This window comes from Oncorhynchus mykiss, chromosome 26 (genome assembly GCF_013265735.2).
Source record: "Oncorhynchus mykiss isolate Arlee chromosome 26, USDA_OmykA_1.1, whole genome shotgun sequence".
Classification (NCBI taxonomy): Eukaryota; Metazoa; Chordata; class Actinopteri; order Salmoniformes; family Salmonidae; genus Oncorhynchus; species Oncorhynchus mykiss.
The window spans coordinates 22,454,342-22,472,529 of record NC_048590.1 but is presented as its reverse complement, the minus strand read 5'-3'; the positions used below and the strand labels follow the sequence as shown (position 1 = coordinate 22,472,529).

General features: G+C 45.2%; 1 protein-coding gene across 3 annotated transcripts; it reads left to right on the top strand.

The window, feature by feature from the left end:
• Positions 1-37: 37 nt before the first annotated feature.
• On the top strand, positions 38-18,039 carry LOC110506409 (E3 ubiquitin-protein ligase RNF166). Of its 3 annotated transcripts, XR_005039820.1 has the most exons (7): positions 38-740; positions 11,413-11,569; positions 12,115-12,227; positions 13,366-13,480; positions 13,760-13,867; positions 14,288-16,722; positions 16,795-18,039. XR_005039820.1 is itself a non-coding variant. In XM_036964027.1 (6 exons), exons 1-6 carry the CDS (start codon positions 571-573, stop codon positions 14,451-14,453), a joined length of 729 nt encoding a protein of 242 aa, XP_036819922.1. In that variant the 5' UTR covers positions 38-570; the 3' UTR covers positions 14,454-18,039. The 3 variants fall into 3 exon arrangements, 2 of the variants coding, with proteins under 2 accessions (XP_036819922.1, XP_036819921.1); XM_036964027.1 differs by having other exon boundaries at positions 14,388-18,039; XM_036964026.1 differs by having other exon boundaries at positions 14,288-18,039.
• The last annotated feature ends 149 nt before the right edge of the window (positions 18,040-18,188 follow it).

Here is an 18,188-nt window from a genome sequence, read left to right as displayed (position 1 = left end):
AACACATACTTAAAAGAGAAAATTATAACTCTAATAGCGTAAACATTTTACAACACAATGAAACAATGTATTCTGGGACTGTAGTTTGAAGCAGCTGTAAAATGAATTGGTGACATCGCGAACGAGACTTCAATGCCCAGAAACGTAATCTTTTTGTTGTAGCTGTACGGCTTGTTCGTGAGTCGCACTGAACTTGCAGTTGTGCAAATTCCCCGATATTTTAATAATCTGGATATATTTTGGTCAGTTGTATGTAAATCAAAATGATTTGAAGATCGAATAATCTGCTCAGCGCCCGGCTCGGGTCCTCTCGACAACCAGCACTGTCTTGTAATGTTTACTTCTTTCGTGCTTCGGCGTGTCCTCTCGAGCGCTTGTGTAGCGGACTGATGTAGTGTCTGTTTGCTAAATTATTTTACACAAACAGTTCATAGGTTGGGTAGCTTTATTCATACGCTTTATTCACACGAAGGATGTCCATCGTGCACAATCGATGAAAATACTCGATGTGAATAAACCCAGGTAGTTGCAGCCATAGTCGAGAACGAAGTGCGAGCAAGATCCTCGTTCATGATGGCGATGTTTCGCAGTTTTGTGTCGGCTACTCATCAGCTCAGGCAGCATCAACAAAACGGGGCAGCCGCGGCTGCCACTGGCGAGAGTCTCGAGAGCCAGTTCTCCTGCCCAATTTGCCTGGAGGTGTATCATAAACCTGTCACAATTGGAAGATGTGCCCACACGTAAGTTGACGGATTTGTGATCTCTTGCTTCTCAGACAAGTCTCTCACTTAAACAACAACAACGTGCTATTGTATATAGCATATAGTCTCTCGTATTTGTATTAGTTGTCACTTATTAGTCTGCAGATACTGAGCTGTCAATCTTATTTTTGCTTGTCAATTAAAGTAACGGTTTTGTTATAAAATGCTTATGATTCACAGCAAAAATGGCACATCTATGATAGAAAAAACGTCACTGAAACTGGGATAGGGATAATGTATTTGTTTTTCTTGGGATGCCAACTTGCCAAAGGGAATGCAAGGGAGCTCAGTAGAACAAAGCGGGCTAGGTGGTAGTTCAGTGCCTCTCGAAACGCAATATCGACGTAAAATATTAGCTATTATAGCGGATTTGATGAGAAATGTTGGACAACAGCTTTTTCACAATAAAGACATAATAGCTACAGACAGAGGAAATGCAACACAAATTAGATTAGCTGAGGCAGCCGATAGTGGGCACTAGATGGTGCCCACGATCGGCTGCCTAGGCTAAAATGAGACGTGTTGTCGAAAAGAGGAAGACCGTTTTGTATACTTTAAGCCAGCACTAGGATATGTGGAAACAACAATATTCAAATGTTGAATGGGATGTTTTGGATCCTCATGATGCTCATTGCATTGTTTGATCTATCATGTTTCTGTAGCGTTTTAGCATTCAGTCAGAGAATAAGCCGAATTATTCATTTTTTTTTCATTCAGTTTTTTTTTCATGTTTGTTTCCCACCACTGCATAAGCTTGCCACAATGTCCTTGACTAGTCCTCGGGAACGTGGGTAATGTAACCTCAGTGTGGCACATGAGAGTTGCCTTTGATCTGTGAGATGCTGCCTCTGGAACATTGAGCAGAGCTGGAACACTGAGCGGAGCTTCTGCCTGCACCATTCTCTCACTGTGATCAATTCACATTTCACATGTACATGAAAAGACTGCAGCTGTGAAAGGAAGCTCGCTGAATAGTGGTTGTAAAAGTTAGGTTGAGAACATGGCATTCATTTTTCCTCAATAAGATACATTTTTACAATCGTTAGGCCACACTTGTTTTGGTAGGAACACACACCACAAGGTTGAAAACCAAGGGGTCTGAATGCTCCAGTTTTATAAGCCATTTGAATGAGTTTAAAAAAGCTATTTTGAGGAGCCACATCTTCACCCGTTATTGACCAATTGTGCCTAGTTCCCCTAATCTGAACATGAATGAACATCTGTGTAGGGCCTGTAGCCGAAGTAACACCGCCTGTGTTTTTGTGGGTTTTTTTGCCTCCTGTGAATTTCATCACTAACAGTTACACAGAAAAGGTCTAGATGTAGTCCACTCTAAAATGTTCTTTTTGAGGGCAACTTGATGCCCATTCTTGTGCTGTCAACACTAAAGATGACTGGCGTTTTGAAAACAGAAAACAGTCCCCTGCTATTCTTCCTTTTTGACACCTTCTGTGTGTCTACAGGAATGAATGTGTAGGGTTGACTTGAAGCTGACTGCATTGTCACTCGCCAAACAAACTGTTCCTCCTGCCCTTTTGAGGATTGCATTTTTCTGACAGTGGGAGCGCTAATATGGCCGCTCATTTAAAGACGTGAGTCAGACAGACCTCAGAGCCCCATCTTTTTTTTGTTTGTTTTTGGTCTGTCTTGTAGGAAGTGGTGTAATGTGGGTCTGGTGGGTGGATTGAATAGTCTGCTCTAGATGTTGTTTGCTGTGTCTGTTGGCCTGTCCCACCAGCAGTACTGAGTTTGCTGGTGACATTTGGGTGAGGTACTCAGAGCAGCTCCTCTCACTTTCATTTGCCTGCTCCCTCCTGTGACATACGGCTTTTCTGTGGCTCACTTCTATCTGACATGCAGGTAGGCTAGTCCGATCTGTGTGAGATTGGCTCTGTGGATGTCAACATCTCACATCACACACACCACTGCTGAGGTTAACACTTACGCGAGCCATCCTCTTCCTCGTCAGGAGTTAGTGTCCAAGCAGATATCAACACCCATGAAAGTGTGTAGAAAACATGACATTGTGTAATATGGGCTAATGCTGTACATTTTTATTTTGTGTTTAACGTTAGTTCAACTAGGAGTGGTCATGTCGTTGTCTCTTAAGTACAAAAAAATGTTCTCTGCTCTGTATTCATACAGCGCAGTGCCAGTGAGGGGCATATAACTCTCCTTTGGGGACATATGCATGCAGTCAGTCTAATTATAGAAATAACCACAGGGAGAATGAATGTATTTTCAATTAAACCTCATTATTGAGGTCAGTGATTCTGGTTGAACCCAGAACTAAAGGTCCTGTCTCTGCTATTATCCTGACAATAACACTTGAAGCATGGAATGTACATGGATGTAATCCAGCGGGAGAAAACAGGGCTGGGGATGATGGAATTACACACTGTTGTCATGATTGCACTACCACACACGCAGAGCTGAGTAGAAAAGTACACTTGCACGCACATGTCCTGGCGCTGCTCATTGTCATGGTGACGCTAAAGGCCTACTCACGGCATAATAATGGCTGGAATGGAGTCAATGAAATGGTATCAACCACATGAAACCAGGTGTTTAATACCTTTCCATTGACTCAATTCCAGCCATTATTATGAGCCGTCCTCTCCTCTGAAGCCTCCAGTGACTCACAGGTTTGTATCCATGTGGACAACTCATTTTTAGCCATTGATCTTGGTATGAGAAGACTTTTAACTTATTACCTTGCCCTGGACAAAACTGAGAGACTCCGGTCTATCAGCGCAGACCAGCTGGCCGGTGTGTTTACGGACATATTCAATCAATCCCTATACCAGTCTGCTGTTCCCACATGCTTCAAGAGGGCCACCATTGTTCCTGTTCCCAAGAAAGCTAAGGTAACTGAGCTAAACGACTACCGCCCCGTAGCACTCACTTCCGTCATCATGAAGTGCTTTGAGAGACTAGTCAAGGCTCATATCACCTCCACCCTACCTGACACCCTAGACCCACTCCAATTTGCTTACCGCCCAAATAGGTCCACAGACGATGCAATCTCAACCACACTGCACACTTCCCTAACCCATCTGGACAAGAGGAATACCTATGTGAGAATGCTGTTCATTGACTACAGCTCGGCATTCAACACCATAGTACCCTCCAAGCTCGTCATCAAACTCGAGACCCTGGGTCTCGACCTCGCCCTGTGCAACTGGGTACTGGACTTCCTGACGGGCCGCCCCCAGGTGGTGAGGGTAGGCAACAACATCTACTCCCCGCTGATCCTCAACACTGGGGCCCCACAAGGGTGCGTTCTGAGCCCTCTCCTGTACTCCCTGTTCACCCACGACTGCGTGGCCACGCACGCCTCCAACTCAATCATCAAGTTTGCGGACGACACAACAGTGGTAGGCTTGACTACCAACAACGACGAGACGGCCTACAGGGAGGAGGTGAGGGCCCTCGGAGTGTGGTGTCAGGAAAATTACCTCACACTCAACGTCAACAAAACTAAGGAGATGATTGTGGACTTCAGGAAACAGCAGAGGGAACACCCCCCTATCCACATCGATGGAACAGTAGTGGAGAGGGTAGCAAGTTTTAAGTTCCTCGGCATACACATCACAGACAAACTGAATTGGTCCACTCACACAGACAGCATTGTGAAGAAGGCGCAGCAGCGCCTCTTCAACCTCAGGAGGCTGAAGAAATTCGGCTTGTCACCAAAAGCACTCACAAACTTCTACAGATGCACAATCGAGAGCATCCTGGCGGGCTGTATCACCGCCTGGTACGGCAACTGCTCCGCCCTCAACCGTAAGACCCTTCCAGAGGGTAGTGAGGTCTGCACAACGCATCACCGGGGGCAAACTACCTGCCCTCCAGGACACCTACACCACCCGATGTCACAGGAAGGCCATAAAGATCATCAAGGACATCAACCACCCGAGCCACTGCCTGTTCACCCCGCTATCATCCAGAAGGCGAGGTCAGTACAGGTGCATCAAAGCTGGGACCGAGAGACTGAAAAACAGCTTCTATCTCAAGGCCATCAGACTGTTAAACAGCCACCACTAACATTGAGTGGCTGCTGCCAACACACTGACACTGATTCAACTCCAGCCACTTTAATAATGGGAATTGATGGGAAATGATGTAAATATATCACTAGCCACTTTAAACAATGCTACCTTATATAATGTCACTTACCCTACATTATTCATCTCATATGCATACGTATATACTGTACTCTATATCATCGACTGTATCCTTATGTAATACATGTATCACTAGCCACTTTAACTATGCCACTTTGTTTACATACTCATCTCATATGTATATACTGTACTCGATACCATCTACTGTATCTTGCCTATGCTGCTCTGTACCATCACTCATTCATATATCCTTATGTACATATTCTTTATCCCCTTACACTGTGTACAAGACAGTAGTTTTGGAATTGTTAGTTAGATTACTTGTTGGTTATTACTGCATTGTCGGAACTAGAAGCACAAGCATTTCGCTACACTCGCATTAACATCTGCTAACCATGTGTATGTGACAAATAAAATTTTATTTGATTATAGACAATATTATGAATAAGATCAGGTCATCTAATCAAATGTCTACCCAGACTATTTGCATTGCCCACCCCCCCTTTACAACACTGCTACTCTCTGTTGTTATCATCTATGCATAGTCACTTTTTAATAACTCTACCTACATGTACATACTACCTCAACCAACCGGTGCCCCCGCACATTGACTCTGTACCAGTACCCTCTGTATATAGTTTCGCAATTGTTATTTTACTGTTGCTCTTTAATTACTTGTTATTTTAATTTCTTATTCTTATCCGTATTTTTTAAAACTACATTGTTGTTAAGGGGCTCGTAAGTAAGCATTTCACTGTAAGGTCTACCATTACCTGTCCTATTTGGCGCATGTGACTAATAAAATTTGATTTGATTTGAGATAGGAACCGTATATCATTTTGTAAATTCCAAATCCCTCCCCCAAAAGGACCGCTCCACAATCCCAACATTATCTCACTCAGACTCTCCAGAGCATGCACTTTAGTCTTCATCGCAAACCCCAATCTGTTGAAACCTCAGAGGCCAGACCTAATCCGTATCCCACTCAGTGGTAAAGTCTCCATCTGGCTGTTTCAACCCCAATCTTCTCTTGAACATAAGACAAAAGCTTCAATGGAGAAATGGGTGCATCTCATACTGTGTGCATCAGCATAACCGTCCAGTAACACCTGCTCAAAGCCTTTACCTAAGCTTCGTCCCTCGCCTACTCTCTTTTTTGTATCTCTCTCTCCCTCCATCCCTCTCTTCCCCACGTGGTGTTGTTAGTGGGCTGAACCCGAGGCAGCCTGACTCCTACCCCACCTCCCTCCTTGTCTGGGGGGATTTGATGAAGTTTGCCCGTTGAGAGAGGGAGGAAAGGAGCAAAACAGGAGTTTTTATTCCTTCAAGGTTGTTCTGCATTCTCACGTTCTCACTCAGCTATGCAGTGTGGCGGCATACATTTCGCTGTCTCTCGTTCCATTCTTTCTCTCTCCCCTGCTCTAGCCGAGCTGCTGCTGGGGAGATTGAACAAAGATCTCACATGAGAGCCTCTTACTGCTCCCCCAGGCCATGGAGGAGACTACTCACTACCTTCTACACTACGGTGTGCATGCATTGCTTAAGCATGCAGTCTCACTTGCACACAATCACATACACACGGACTCGTGCACCTGCTTTGCCTCCTGTGGCGTTGGCATGGATCCCACTGTTGGATTTGAAGTCTGTTTCCTCTGGCCAATATGGCTTTCTAATCAGCTCTCCACTCTGCTAAATGGGTCTGTGGAAAAGGGCAATACACTGTTTAACTATTGTAGCAACAACAACAAAAAACAGTAGACTACTAAAGACTGTTGCCAAGCACGATTGGCATTGCAACCTGGCAGAAAACTGATCGTGCACTTTGTGTGGTCTGATGTTGCATCAGGATACCTTTAGCTGAACCTTCCTGTGTGGGTGGGTGGGCGGGCGGCAGCCTGAAAGGCTGACTTAAGTGTCTTTCATTTAGTTGTCTCAGTACAGTGTCAGAATTGAAGGGTTTGTTTTGCCTCTCACGCAGATGATAATTTGCAGAAACAGTCCTTAAATGTCCTCAGATCTATTTTGGTTCTTCTACAAAGAGCAGGTGGATATTTTTAAGCCATTACTGAGACTGTTCTTGGCTTCCTCTCTGTAACGATGTGTGCTGAAAGTCGGGAAGCAAGTTCAAGGAGTAAGTGTTTTAATAAGTAAACACAACATAATAAGAAACAATGACTCCTATGGAAGGAACCAAAAGGAGTGCCATATATAGGGAAGGTAATCAGGGAAGTGATGGAGTCCAGGTGAGTCTGATGGTGTGCAGGTGCGCGTAACGATGGTGACAGGTGTGCGTCATAACGAGCAGCCTGGTGACCTAGAGGCCGGGGAGGGAGCACACGTGATGGTACCCCCTCCCCGACATGTGGCTTCAGCCGCAGGACGCCAACCAAAGGGACGATCCCGGGGATTAGGAGCGGACAGGTCATCCCTGCTGAGGCAGGGGAGCCTGGCAATCCAGTGAAGGCATGAAAGCCTGACGAGCCGGCGGAGGGAGAGAGGAGCCTGGCGAACCGGCGGAGGAATGAAGGCCTGTAGCGGCTCCCGAACCCAACGTCATTTCACCTGACACAAAAGTATATATAAAATCCGTTATACTTTCCTTAGGCGAGGCGTTATTTTGTAACAATGTGCGCTGAGGTGTCCAGGTGAGTCTGATGACGTGCAGGTGCGCGTAACGATGGTGACAGGTGTGCGCCATAATGAGCAGCCTGATGACCTAGAGGCCGGAGAGGGAGCACACGTGACACTCTCTGTGAAAAATGTTTGTTTCACAACCTAGCCTACTGCTGGATTTTCATTCCGAGTGCTCACTATGATGTACATTCCACTACAGTCTTCTAGGCTTTCCTGTGAGATCCATGGGAGCGATTATCTTGCACGTTGAAGCTTTTCCTTGTGTTGAGATACAGTGACTTTGGTGTTACGGTGCATTCAGAGAATGTCCAGCTGAGAGAACCTTGAGGTGTGTCATGTCAAAACGAACTGTCCTTGCCCCCACCCCATCTAACAGTGGAGTGTCACGTAAGCCATGTGTTTCAATGGGCTGGCAGGGGATGTATAAGCAAGGGGTTGTCTGGAATGGGCAGTAGTCTCCTCTGATACTGCAGGAGTTTATACAGGCTAGCTCTATGGTTTCCCTCATTTCTGCTGCTGGTTTTCTGTGATGTCACGCCTTTAATTCTGTCCTGTGACGTTACAGTGACAAGCCCATCTGACGGCGTGTGAGAAGAGCCTCATTTCAGCGGAGAACGAAGCTTCTGAAAGTCACATGTAAAGATGTTCTGGCATGTCAAACTTGCTGAATGTGTGAAAGGCCCTCGCAAACTCATACCCTCTCTGCTCTGTTAAATCCGATTGTTTTAAGGTGGAAGCCTGTGTCTGTTCAGGGGGAGAAACACCCATGAGTTCTTACTCCTACTCTATGCTCTGCAGTGTCTACTTTCCTGTAGTTCTGAGAAGTAGATTGAACTGAGCTGAGGTGCAGATGGCGTGGAGCCGACCCCGAGGCTTCTGTGTTCTAGTAGCACCTGGCTTCATTTGCGCTCATTAGCCTACCTCTGCAGCTCCTGAATTGGCAGCAAGTATCTCCACGAAGGCTTCCTCTCCATTCTCTGCACAGAAATATGGTCAGCTCGCCTCATTCCTTCAGGGAGGGAGGTGGAGAGGGGAGATCAAACAAACACAGTTATGGAGCTTCTCTCCTTATAACACCATACGTCATCATATAAACTATATGCATCAGCAAGTCATCCCGGTATCCTTGGGCCAGGTGTGTGCTGCGCTGTGGCGGCAGGCGAGGCCAATGTCTCTCTCTCTCGCTCTCTAATGGGGAGATGGCACTATTTTTACACATAACTAGACCTCTTTGGTGACTCTCTTTGACTCCTGGGGGAATAGGCCGTTCCTCGCCCTCTCCTTTAACACCTCCCTTAGGTAGCCCAATAATCACATTCCCGTGTCATATTCTAAATATTAGGCAACTGCCTATCTTTTATCTATGGATGAGAATTTAATGTAAATACTCAGGAAGCATATTGGGCATGGCCAAAATGTGTACAACTAGGCAGTACAGAACAGTATTTCAACAACGCCATTTTCACCTTTGAGTGTTTGTCACTCCCATGTCACCACACACTTGACCACAACTCTTTCTTTAGCCCCTTCTCAGTTAGATACTGTGTGTGTGTGTGTGTGTGTGTGTGTGTGTGTGTGTGTGTGTGTGTGTGTGTGTGTGCCTGCAGGTGGTGGCGTTGTCTGAATGTTAAATACAGTGGCGATGATTTAAGTGTCTAATAGCAGTCTGCTAAACCCAGGCATCTTTCAAGTGATGACAGACGAGGCTAGAAGATAAGTTGGCTTACAAGCCGTTCAGGATGCTTACTTTGAAAGACCTCTGCTGCCGCTGGGGTACTTGGGACAGATTTGTATTTCATTGATATGGAGATAAGTTCCCCCACAGACGTTTATGTGGAGGAGTTGTACTCTGCAGGAGAGGGAGATGAGCATTTTGAAGGGGCTCATGTTCTGCAGACCGTTGTAGTTCGACACTGTCGCAGCTCTGCCTGTCCTGTACTCTCTCTTTACTTCTGTCTGTCTGTCAGTGTGACTGGCCAAAATGATGGTCTTTTAGCACTGTGGGCTCTTAGTATTCATCAGTGCTGTTTGAATATGTGTGCTTTGTTCAGTGCTGCTCCTCTCAAGTTGGTCTCTCTAGTCTCTGAGACAGTATCAACCCGAGACAGTCCTTCATCACTGTCCAGACGGAGAGCTTCACTACATCTCAGCTGATCAAACGGGTCCCCAAACGATCTGTTTGGGAAAAAGTTTGAGTCCCTTCTTCCCACCTATGTGTTTTATTGATCTATAAATAGGTTTTTGGGATCGTTTTCTGGAGTGTCTGGGAACGTGAATAGGCATGAGGACAGACTGCAAACGTTATTTTGATCTAACCTGATAGACACCACACTTTGCAGGGTAGACTAAGGCCGCACTTCGAACACCACCTCACGGAGCAACTGACTCCGACATGAGGTTCAGAAAGCAATGTGCTCCAGTGACATTTATGCTAGCTGAGTCACACACACACACAAACAGTAACATGTTATGTTCTTGGATCCTCGTGTCAGCATTGTAGCAATCATTTGGCCAGTGTCTTTCATGATGCTATTGGTTTAGCATGGTAGTAGAAAAGGACGGCAAACGACTTGTACTGCTCCGATATTGAGATGTTCTGCAGTTCTATAGCCTAGGCTAGCTGAGTATACCTTTGAATACGAGGCAATGATAGCCCCAGAGAATATTATTACCCGCCTCCGCACTCATGTATAATTTCTCAAAGAAATGTCTTTCCAAGTATTGTGGACTCTTGAGAATTGGTCTGGGCCTACTCACGAGGCCTAATTTATTAGCATATTTTGAATGTTAATGTAGGCACATAGGCTGTGCTTCATCCACTTCTCAGCTCAACAGTGTTGTTGGGCGGATGGAAAACAACAGAGTTTGTGGATATTATGAACATGTTTTGACTAGATTGTCAGTGTTTCGGGGTTTCCTGTGTGACTGGGAAGAAGGAAGTGACTCCAGAGGTCACATGGGTCATGTAGCTGGTTGAGTATGGATGGAGTGAAGTGAGAGATGTTTAGCTATGAAAACTAGGCCCATGCTAATGTGATAACTAAGGTGCTTAAACACAGGGCCATTACTTTAATAGACTGACGCTATGTAGTGCTCCTCTGTGTTGAGTTTATTAGCCACTTGGTTAGCCTGCCTGAGGGCACACTGCACGGCTTCTTCCACAAGCGGTGAGTTCTGGTCACCAGCCGAAAGAGAAGAACAGTGGTAGACCCGCAAAGTTAGAACCAAGACTGGTTTGTGGCTATGCAGCGAGATCTGAATTCTGAAGTGCAACATGGCTCCTTACATATCTGACCCCTCCCTACCCTACCCGCTCGCCATCAGGCTGACAGGGCCATAAAGCATCCAGCAGCGCTGTAAAAATCCGCAATGATTCAGTACTCTGGCAGTATAAACCCCTGGCTCATTTGTCAGGGGAGGTTTCGCGGCCAGCCCTGGACCAGCTCTCTGGGCCCTCTGTTTGCTGATGTCTCCCTCCCTGCATTATGCTAGCCCCCCCCCCTCCCGTTAGGTCCCCCTGGCAGTGCTGACTGCTGACTCATGTCATCATGGGAGGTGACTGCCCATCACTCAGCCTGTTTGCATGCCACCACAGGGTCATTTTGCAGCCCCACATTGGCCCAGCACCCAGCGGTGCCCACATTGCACACATTTTTAGGGGACACTCGCTCCGAATAATCGCTCTGACTCACTTTGTGTTTAGACTTTACGTATCATTCAACGACTGACTGCCACTCGGTCTCTCTGTCTCTGTCTGTGTGTGTGTGTGTGTGTGTGTGTGTGTGTGTGTGTGTGTGTGTGTGTGTGTGTGTGTGTGTGTGTGTGTGTGTGTGTGTGTGTGTGTGTGTGTGTGTGTGTGTGTGTGTGTGTGTGTGTGTGTGTGTGTGCAGGTTCTGTGGGGAGTGTCTGCAGCCTTGTCTCCAGGTCACCTCTCCCCTCTGCCCTCTGTGCCGCATGCCTTTTGACCCAAAGAAGGTGGACAAGTCCTCCAGTGTGGAGAAACAGCTGTCCAACTACAAGGCCCCCTGTCGGGGCTGCAGCAAGAAGGTGAACTACACTACTATGGCCTGCCACTCTGTCCAACACACATACTGTACAGACGCACACTTGATCATACACACTACGACTCACACACTCTCAAAACATCTCCCTGCCCATTTATTCACTTAATAGCATGTCTCGCTTTCTCCTGTTCCTCTGTCTCGCCTTCTCCTGTTCCTCTGTCTCGCTCTCTCCTGTTCCTATGTCTCGCTCTCCTGTTCCTCTGTCTCGCTCTCCTGTTCCTATGTCTCGCTCTCTCCTGTTCCTATGTCTCGCTCTCTCCTGTTCCTATGTCTCGCTCTCTCCTGTTCCTATGTCTCGCTCTCTCCTGTCACTCTGTCTCGCTCTCTCCTGTTCCTCTGTCTCGCTCTCTCCTGTTCCTCTGTCTCGCTCTCCTGTTCCTCTGTCTCTCTCTCCTGTTCCTCTGTATCTCTCTCCTGTTCCTCTGTCTCGCTCTCCTGTTCCCCTGTCTCTCTCGCTCTCCTGTTCCTGTCTCGCTCTCTTTCTATGCCCCCCCCCTCTCTCATCCTCTCTCCACTGGCGGGCTCCAGGTGTCTCTGGTCAAAATGAGGTCACACATCTCCTCTTGCACAAAGGTCCAGGAACAGATGGCCAACTGCCCAAAGTTTGTGCCTGTGGTCCCCACTTCACAGCCCATTCCCAGGTAATCTCTGTCTGTCTCGCTCTATTTAATTCTAATTAATGGTATCTTGCTTTTATACATGTCTTACTACTCGAAGGTTGTCTTAATTCTCGCTCCAAAAACCTCCCGTGGCTTATTAATGGACAATTTGAAAATGTGAAGAGAAATAAAAAATAAAAACATTTGAATCACACTTTTACATACCCCAGTTTGGGAATACCTGGGATAGGGTCTTTCTGTCTGGAGGGTCTGTGAACAACTCAGCCAGAGGAGGTCCCACTCCCAACATGTGCTAGAAGCACTGAGCTACTAGTCTGAGGAAGAGTACTGTGATCAGGTTCTGTGACGTCCATAGTGACCATCTGGAACTCACGAGTGAACACAGAACAGCTTATCTGTGTCTTTTCAAGGTTGTTGTTTTTACCACATTCCAAAACACAATTTAATTGGGCGATGTTGCCAGCACCACAAAGGCAAAGTCTCATCTAGTCGAAGGCCCAGGAAACACAGTGGACCATCTGCTGGTGTTTTCTACTTGTCAGAAAGTCATTATTCTGACTAAATTGTCACTTTTTTTTTTTGCCCAAGGCTGCAATTATGGCTGGTTGGTATATTTTGTGGAGTTTTGAGGACATTGCTGTTCCATTAAGTCTACAGTATAGTGTGCACCCTTATTGGCTTATCAAATAGACGTCTGTCAAATGGACGTTTCCCATTAGCTAGTAGACTGTGTCCTACCTGAGAGACCTGTCAACCTTAAGTCTGATGGGACTCTAATGGGCTGCCCCTGGTCAGCTGTGGAGGGTAGTGTGTGAATAGACCCTGTTGTCTTGGTGTGGTGCTGATGGAGCAGTGAGTTAATGAACACATTGTTAAGGACCCTGTTCTACGGCTGTGTGGCTCGGCTAGCGTAAATGTCACTGCAGCACATTGCTCTCTGACCCTCATGTCCACACAGACCAGCTGTCCTTCCAGGTGTGTTGCTGGACATGATTGGCATCCTGCTAATGTCTGGAAACTGGGCCTCAGACTTTGGAGCTATATTCACACACACAACAACACACCATCAGTGTGTGTCTGGCAAAGTGTGTGTGTGATGCGTACCCATGTTGTATCCATTATGGCTCCTACTAAACGTGTGTTTTCTCCCTGCCTGCAGCAATGTTCCAAACCGCTCCACCTTTTCATGCCCGTTCTGTGGAGCCCGCAATCTGGACCAACAGGAGCTGGTCAAACACTGTATGGAGAACCACCGCAACGATCCCAACAAAGTGGTCAGTCTGCTATGTTATACCCTGAACTATGGACACTGTCGTAGTCTGAACTATGGACACTGTCGTAGTCTGAACTATGGACACTGTCGTAGTCTGAACTATGGACACTGTCGTAGTCGGAACTATGGACTCTGTCCTAGTCTGAATTTCCTTAAGCATTTATGTGCTGATATGAAGTGTTACACGACATTGATGTCACTGCAAAAGATTCTACTGCATTCTGGTTTGGTGTACTGGTGAGGTAATGACAGGGTTGTTGATTGGTTGGTGTGCCTCCAGGTGTGTCCTGTATGTTCAGCCATGCCCTGGGGGGACCCCAGCTACAAGAGCTCCAACTTCCTCCAGCACCTGCTCCACCGGCACAAGTTCTCCTACGACACGTTTGTGGTGAGGATAAGGGTTGGGGTCTGGGCTCTGTGTCGTCTGTTTTTTACATAGGACTAGAGCAGTTCTGTTGTCAATAATGTCACTGTGATATCCTAGTACTGTCACTGTGATATCCTAGTACTGTCACTGTGATATCCTAGTACTGTCACTGTGATATCCTAGTACTGTCACTGTGATATCCTAGTACTGTCACTGTGATATCCTAGTACTGTCTCTGTGATATCCTAGTACTGTCTCTGTGATATCCTAGTACTGTCTCTGTGATATCCTAGTACTGTCTCTGTGATATCCTAGTACTGTCACTGTGATATCCTAGTACTGTAACATGAATGCACTGCATATCTCAAAGCAGTCAGCTTTATTTATTTGGTGTCAGGCATTATTTACTCAGTGGTTGACTGTGTGACTTTGTGTTTGCAGGACTACAGCATTGACGAGGAGTCATCACTGCAGGCAGCCATGGCCCTGTCCTGTCAAATCAAATGTTAAAGTGAGTGACTGTCTGACTCTGTGTTTACAGGACTACAGTATCGATGAAGAGGCGGCACTACAGGCAGCCCTGGCTCTCTCCATGGCAGAGAACTGAGAGTCCTCTGAGTCCCCCATTCTGCTGTCTGGGGACTCACTTCCATCCCGACACCCCACTAGCTCTCTTTCTTTCTCTGGATCCACCCCATATCCAGCCCCCTCCACAGCCACCTCACAGGGAACGTTTGGAAGGACTTGGCCCTGGCCAAGACTCCCACTCTGGGAGAGCTACTGAGAGATTATCTCCTAACCCTGTCCCTGATCCTCTGCCTGGCCCTTCATCCACTCTGCTCACCTGCTTAACTCGTCCCATTACATCATACTCTCAGCCGGCAGCAGCCCCTTCACTTCCTGTATACTGGGGAGGAGGGGAGCTTGGCCTCCCAATAAATGTTGCAATTTAAAACCACTGCAATGCAAACCAGTGAGTACAGCATGGACATTGTTGTTATTCTGCAGGAAGTATGAGGGTTCCCAAAAAGAATGATTTAAGGTATTTTATTTTACTCTTTGTTTTTCACTGTTCAAATGAAACTTTTTCAAACTCCAGGAAAATGCCATCACTTGACACACGTTCTGGTAAAAGTACCACAGATTAGTTCTGTTCAAGTTTATTCTCAAGTTTGATTGAGGGACTACAGTTGAATGGCTTGACCCCATTCTCAGTGTGATAATCTTACCGCTGGGTGACAGTCTAGACATGACCAGTTAAACACCGACAGTGAGGTCATTCTTACATCCCCATCACGACAACAACACACTCTTAACATTTACAACGCGAATCAAAACAAACTCTCAAACTATCCCCTTTTGTATTCAGAGTTCGTGTGAATACTTGCACTTGTCACATTTTTCTACATAATTGAACTATAGATTGTTCTTATTTCACAGTTGAGAAACAGAATTGTAGTACTCCATTCATTCTTCACTCTGCTGATATTTTTATGAAGCACCAGACAAGATAAAACATATATTTTTGGAAAATGTCCCAGTTTCAAATGGTGTACTAACAATAAGAAACGTGTTTATTGGAGATGTGTTCGTTGTTTTACCACCTTTTTCTAAGTACCCGTTGGTACTGTACTGCTGGCATCAGTTGTTAGCAGGAGCTTTAGAGCCCATGTGTAATACGCTCTCAAACACAAGAGGGCGCCCCAGTCTCAAAATAGACCTGGCAATAGTCATTCAAAGCCATGTTCTTCAGTCAGTGTTACTCCAAGTCATCATGTTTATACCCATTTACAGTATTGTGAAGAATGCCCATGTGTTGCCTAAATATATGACCTGTTTGGTTTAGTGGCCACTAGGAGAAGTGCAATATTATGACGTGAGTACTGTTGGATAAGTCTATCCTTGTGCTCGAGTTGGATGCTGTCCTATAAGAGTCCAGTTTTATGTTAATTATTGTCTTAAACACCAATGTTCCTAGGCCATTTACCTTTCAGGATCCGCACTGCTCCAATCTCAGTGGGGTCTCCCCAAAACCCATTGGTCATCAGAGCTGTGAAAATCTGTTTGTAACAGGCCTGGAATGTGGACGGTAGATTGAATCAATATGTTCCAATGGTTTGTTAAAGACATCCACTTTCTGATAGCGCAGTAATTATTCAAGTTGGATTGAAACAGAACTGTTCAGAACAGCTGCATATTCAATCTTATGAGATCAATTTCTCTAACGGCACTTTGCTTCAAAGGGATACAATTATAAAAGTACGTTGCCCCGAAGTAAATGTCCAATTATAAGCCATGTTTAAGTAGTAGTGTACCCGTTGAGCTAGCATTGATCTATGGAGGTTTAAGAGAATGTTTAGGTTCACTCTGATGAAGGATGCATTATGAGAAACTGGTTTGATTGTTCTTTATATAGCAAGCAATGGAGGAAGATATTATGTATTGTGATTAGTCGTTACTAGACTGACTAGTAGAAGTATAATGGTCTGTCCATTTGTGTTTTTCCTTGCTTCCGAGGGGAATTGTACATACGGTAGAGAATGCAACATTTAGGTTTAGGTCTAACGTTTCACAAGTTATATCTTTTTCCCAGAGCAATGCATTGAAATATTGCACTTTAATTCTGAAATATATTTTGTGGGGTAGGAATTTTGTGTCATTTTTGTTCTCTTTTACTTTAATTCGTTCCAATGTGTCCATTTCATGGTGGATGATAATGTAAGCTGTGGCTGTTTTTGTGTAAGAGCAGTGGGAAGGTTTTGTGTAAGAGCAGAGGAAATGTTTTGTGTAAGAGCAGAAGGAAGGTTTTGTGTAAGAGCAGAAGGAATGTTTTGTGTAAGAGCAGAAGGAAGGTTTTGTGTAAGAGCAGAGGGAAGGTTTTGTGTAAGAGCAGAAGGAAGATTTTGTGTAAGAGCAGAAGGAAGGTTTTGTGTAAGAGCAGAGGGAAGGTTTTGTGTAAGAGCAGAAGGAAGGTTTTGTGTAAGAGCAGAGGGAAGGTTAAGTATGATCTCAGTCATAACATGTTGTTTTAGAGTACTGGGCTGGTATAAAATGTATTTGTCTGTTGTGTCATTAATATTTTATAGATGGGTAATAGATTGCAAAATCAACTGAGAAAACCATCCCAGATGCACAATAGTGTGGCAAATCAAAATGGACTCTCGGCTTAGTCGGAAGTGTTCCTGGAGATAATGCATCCTTATTTGAAAGACATCGACATGTTATATTTTCGGTGTTTAAATGTAATGTACTGGTTGGTGGCACAGTCTTGACAGGGGTAGCCATTAGAGAAAAACTGTCGTCACCATGGGAAGTCCTGAGTTTCTTCTGGGGCACCAAGGAATTGTCACGCATCTTTGATTTAATCATTTACTCAGCCTTTTTTACTACCTAATAATGATGCTATTTTAGAAATGTAAGGTAAAAGGTATTGTATGTTTAGATCAGCGTTCACGTGCACAGCTGTAGCCCAATGTAGATTTTGTATGGAGTATACCTCAAATGTATACTTTTCACTCTTTGTGTACTGTTGCATCCATGCATAATGCCACTGTACTGTGCATCATCATCCCAAATGTCCTGCTTGTGGTCAGAACCAGCCCAATCTCTGTAAAATAAACTCAATGTTGCAGGTCACACACTGATAGACCACCTGCAACAAAGACATACACCAAAAACCCCAAAAACAGGACGGTGAAAAGGAAAGTATTTGAATGAACTTTGTTGGGTCATTTTTCTCAAGAGGGCCTTACTGAGACTGTCTGTTCTAATCTTGGTAAGGCTGACAGGAAATAGACTGCCATATAGACCCGTATCACAGCTATCAGAGAAGACAGAGCCTGTGTCTCTGACTGTGTCCCCCCCCCCCAGGACTTGGCTGCCCTGAGAGTGTATGTAATGTCACTCAGTATAGACACAGGCTGATGTTGTCCTCCCCAGGGGGGTCTGCGCTACAGTCACTTGAACCAGGAAGTTTCCTTCAGGGCCAATGTACCCTAGAGACCCAGCCTGGGGTTTTGGCCCTACTGTCAGGGCCTGTGTGTGTTAAATGTGATTTATGCATTCTTGAAAAAAAGTAATAATACCATTAATAACAATGTGGATATTCAAGTTATAACACTGTTTGAAGTTTAATAAGATATTGTATTTGTAGCAGATTTTTCTTTCCCTCAATAAAAACACTGACCCATCCCACTTTCTCTTTTTCCTTCCTGATATGTTGTCGCTAGATTTTTTAATTTGATACCCCCACGACTAACTTCACATTGAATGGGTAACATATTTACTGTGTTGTGATCTTTGAACTGAAATTAGAGATGTAATTTTAATCAGGAGTATTGTC